The sequence below is a fragment of the Bos taurus genome, chromosome X, assembly GCF_002263795.3.
Source record: "Bos taurus isolate L1 Dominette 01449 registration number 42190680 breed Hereford chromosome X, ARS-UCD2.0, whole genome shotgun sequence".
Lineage (NCBI taxonomy): Eukaryota > Metazoa > Chordata > Mammalia > Artiodactyla > Bovidae > Bos > Bos taurus.
Genome location: NC_037357.1, coordinates 107,415,289 through 107,419,966, shown reverse-complemented (window position 1 = coordinate 107,419,966; position 4,678 = coordinate 107,415,289). Strand labels below are relative to the sequence as shown.

General features: G+C 44.7%; 1 protein-coding gene across 1 annotated transcript; it reads left to right on the top strand.

Annotated features, from left to right (window-relative positions):
• Positions 1–890: 890 nt before the first annotated feature.
• LOC532367 (melanoma-associated antigen B16) lies at positions 891–3,729 on the top strand. The gene is made up of 2 exons (XM_015461732.3): positions 891–1,406; positions 2,218–3,729. The coding sequence occupies exon 2, from the start codon at positions 2,275–2,277 to the stop codon at positions 3,259–3,261; it is 987 nt and encodes a 328-aa protein (XP_015317218.1). The 5' UTR covers positions 891–1,406; positions 2,218–2,274; the 3' UTR covers positions 3,262–3,729.
• The last annotated feature ends 949 nt before the right edge of the window (positions 3,730–4,678 follow it).

Genomic DNA, 4,678 nt, shown 5'->3' with positions numbered 1-4,678 from the left:
TGGCATCACTGACTCGATGGACATGAGTTTGGGTAAACTCTGGGAATTGGTGATGGACAGGGAGGCCTGGCGTGCTGCGATTCATGGGGTCACAAAGAGTTGGACACGACTGAACGACTGAACTGAAATGATACCATATAATCGGGGCTTCCCTGGTGGCTCAGACGGTAAAGCGTCTGCCTACAATGTGGGAGACTTGGGTTCGATCCCTGGGTGGGGAAGATCCTCTGGAGAAGGAAATGGCAACCCATTGCAGTATTCTTGCCTGGAGAATCCCATGCACAGAAGAGCCTGGTGGGCCACAGTCTATGAGGTTGTAAAGAGTTGGACACAACTGAGCGACTAACACACACACACCCAAACACACACCCCCATATAATCAGAGAAAAACTAATTGGCATGTTATGTAAAGTTTTTTTAATCACAAAAAAATTGAAATTACTCCACATATTATAGCAAACAGGTTCTCTTTGATACAAAAACAAGATATATAAGGAGAACCCCCCGAAAGAGTATTTGACCCAAGTCCACTCCATTGTTCCAGAGTGCACCGGAAAACATAAGCAGAGCAATAGCAAAATAAATGAGAAGTAAGAAAAATGCAAAAAGAAAGAGAATATTTATCATCTGCATATGATTTCTGATATGCAATGTCCAATAACCTCAAAGAATCAGGTACTTTCCAAATCATTCATTTCAGTCCCTTTCTAAGAAAGTAAACTTTGTAGAACAGAATGTGTATGGGAGGCTGAGTCAGCCTGGTGAAGAGAAGGAAGATTGTGATTTGTCTCTGACAGCCCAACCCCTGACCTGGTCCCTGACTGCCTCATGCTCCAACTTCCCCATTTCCCATTGAGGATGGAACATGACTCATTCCAAGCAGTGCAGGATTGTGGTAAGAGAACTCATCAAGATTTTGCTGGCATTTCCCAGGAGGCCTTAAGTCATGAAAAACAAACCAAAAAAGAACCCCATGAATGGGAACACAGGAGAAGAACAACAGAGAATGAAGCGGGATCACAGGCAAACGGGCTGCTGGCTGCTTTTCATACTAACAGCTCCAGGCAAGGCTGTCTGGCTGAGACACGCCCTCAGTTACTCTAAAGGGTTCTTGGGTAGGACTACCTTGGTATGAGGGTCAAGATGTCAGCTCAACAGAGGGAGGCATCCGGGGCTTGGCGGAACCCAATGTGAGGACTGCATACAAACCCGCAGCCACCTCTGCTCGGAAACAGAGCCGGGCAATGTCCGCCACTGCTGGTTGCCCTGGGTGACATCAGGGCAGGGGTCACCGGAAGTCACGCCCCTTGACTTCCGCCTCCCGAGAGCCAGGCTGAGAGCGCTTCGATCTGAGGTGCGGACTCCACTCAGCAGCCGGAGGAGCCACGGGTGCCATCCGGTATCAGGTAAGCCTCTAAGTAAGGACTTAGGGGACCCCCCTGTCCCAGAAAGGAGGGCACCCAGCTGATGAGAGCTCCATCCCAACCACAGGAAGCACAGGCAAGTTCAGGCAGAGCTACCACACACTTCCTGTTTAGCAGTCTGATTGAGGTGGCCGCTTTTGTGTGCGGGGCTCGGGGTCCAAAAGCAAAGGCTTCTGAGTGAGTGTTGAGGGGATCCACCCCCCACAGAATAGCAGTAACTAACTGAACCTCAGCCGGGCGATCAGCCCTGGGAGTCCCCGGACAGGGGCGGCCAGAAGTGCTGCTGATTTGTTTGGCCGTTGTAGTCTGAGGGAGTAGAAGCCTTAGTCTAGGGCAAGCAGTGTCATATCGCCACAGGAAGGCATCTCAGGCCACGCAGGAATTCTAATGAAGACCCCCAAGTGAGTTTTTAGGGAATCCCTCTGACCCCAAGACAAAGGGTGTGCACAGCGTCTACTCCTCTTGTCAGCTCTCCATGTCCTATCATGAAGTTCTCCTCACTTCCATTTTGGAGTCTCACAGAGATGAAGCCTTGATTGGAGGCCTCAAGCAGTAAATAAATCGGGCACGTAACCAACCAGAATTCAGTTTGAGGAACAGATGTGAGGATTGTTGGGCTAATCAACCCAAGGACAGGGGGCTTGTTAGAGCCCTTGCCCTGTTGTCAGTCCTGAGAGGCCCAGGGAATTAGGCAGGCAGCTCCCCTCCCCACTTCCAGCCCCGTGTCTCGGGAAGTGAAAAGCCACCATAGTTTAGCATCTGAGGCCACTCATATACGCCCTGTTTATCTTAGGTGGTGAATCTCATTGCCCATTCTCCTGTCTACCTACTGCCATCCACAAAAGTCATCATGCCTCGGCATCAGAAGTACGGTCAATGCCGTAAGACCTTCAGTAAGTCCCGTGGTTGGGAGGTTGCACAGGTCTCCAGGACACCAAAGAAGACCAATATACCCTCCCAATCTCTAATACCTGGTGATTTTCCCAGTACTTCTGAGAGTTGTCAGAATTTCTACTCATCTGTTGCCGCCACCACCACCACCACCACCACCACCACCTTATTGATCAAATCAGATGAGTTTTCCCCTAGCCAAAATGTAGATTATAGTCTAAGCACCTCACAGGCTATGTCATACCCTGTGAGTATGCCCAGAGATCCTCTAAATGAAGAAGTGGCTTTGTTGGTAGATTTCTTGCTGCTCAAGTATCAAATGAAACAGCCAGTAACAAAAGCTGATATGATGAAGGTTTTCATCTACAAGTGTGAAGTCCATTTCCCTGATATCCTCCAGAGAGCCTCTGAGTGCATACGAATTCTCTTTGGCCTTGATCTGAAGGAAGTGGATCCCACCAACCACTGCTATGTCCTTTTAATTCAATTGGGCCTCACCTATGATGGCATGATGCACGGTGAAGCAGGCGTGCCCAAGACCGGCATCTTGATACTTATCCTGGCTGTGATCTTCATGAAGGGCAACTGTGCCACCGAAGAAGAAGTCTTGGAGGTTCTGAATGTTACCAGGATGTGTTCTGGAAGGAAGTACTTCTTCTTTGGAGAGCTCAAGCAGCTCCTCAATGATTTCGTGAGGGAAGGATACCTAGAGTTCCAGCACGTGGTCAACGCTGATCGTTGGCAATCTGAGTTCCTGTGGGGCCCCAGAGCTTATGCTGAAACCACCAAGATGAAGATCCTGGAGTTTCTGGCCAAGGTTAATGGGACTGACCCAAGTTCTTTCCCATCTCAGTATGAAGAGGCTTTGGAAGATGAAAAAGAGAAAGCTCAGGCCAGAGTTTCAGCCAATTGTCTCTGCCACTACCGGTTCTTGTATTCAGACTAGCAGCTTCTTCCCCAACTAGGGGAGTCAGGGATAGTTTCTTCATGCATTGTCCAAAGAGGCAGTTAGTGTTCATAAAATTTAGGTCTGAGGTGGGACTGAAAATAAGATAGTGTGCATGCCTATGTGTCACCATTTTGTATATGTAACTCAAGAATTTTTTCTGTGTATTATTCAAATATTGTTTCTTTTAATATATATTTAGTTGCCTTCATAATCTTCAAGTTTGTGAATAATGTTGGTTACGGACTTAATCTTACAATGAGACTTAATAGTAAGAATTTTATAAAACAGATTGTAAAACCATCCGTCATCTGGAACAATATAACATGGCATTACTGTAGGCATTTACTGGAAATGTGAAGGAAATCAGTATTAAAATAGTTGAGTTTAAGAAACAGAGAACATGTAAAAGAATTTCAATCCATGGCCCTCATATCTTTTATTAAATTAAAAATGCTTGAATTTGCTAACGTGCTTATAAAATTATAAGAAATAAAGTTCAATAAGTTAGATCCCGTTCTCACTGTTTGTTTTTATTTCTTAACTTTTATTGAATGTTTGCTCTTTGGAAATCACCATGTTAGTACTGGAAATTGTAGCATAAATAAGATCTAAAACTTCCTCTTATAATTTTTACTTCTAGGATTGACAGTCCAATAATAATAATGGTGGAATGTCTCATAATATCTAACAGACAAGCAAAAGGAGTTAGCAGGAGTTTGAGGTATTCCATGTGAGGCTGTCAAGTATAAATGCTCTGGGGCAAGGAAATTTAGGATTTGGGGAAGACGGAATTCATTCTATGAGAGTTCATTTTAAGTTAAAATTGGATATATAGCGAGATGGACTGATAGAGCGGTAATCAGTGATCAGACCTCCAGATGGTGTGTCTCAGAGTTGAGACTCAAAAGGCAGGAGTGGACCTTGCAGTTACTTCGGGGTCATGGTAGAAAGAGAAATCTTTACTGGGGTAGGAATGGAAGTTTTTTCTAGTCTTGTCCCTGTGCCAGTTAACATAATTCACAAAGTGAGTCTTACACATATTGTCTTTAAGGGATTTTAAGAGATAACAATGAAACTTTCTCTAGGTGAGAAACCACTGGGTTGGCAAATGTTGCCCTGGACTGGGAGAGCCAGAGACTACTCTGTTTAAGGGATATTTAAATAGATTATTTTCAGTGTAAGTTTGCATAGTCTGAGAAATGCTTATGTTTTGATAAATGTGAAATTAGTGAAGATAAGGGTGATTTGAATGGAAAAAAAAAAAAAAACTATGGAGATCCACCCTTTGTCTCTTGATTCATTTCTGTTCTCACTACTTCCTAATGCCTCTTGGGATAAAAAGGACCTGGAATCCAAAGTACTAAAAGCACATATAAAGAAGAAAGGTGAAAATGATAATGAAATACAATTTGGA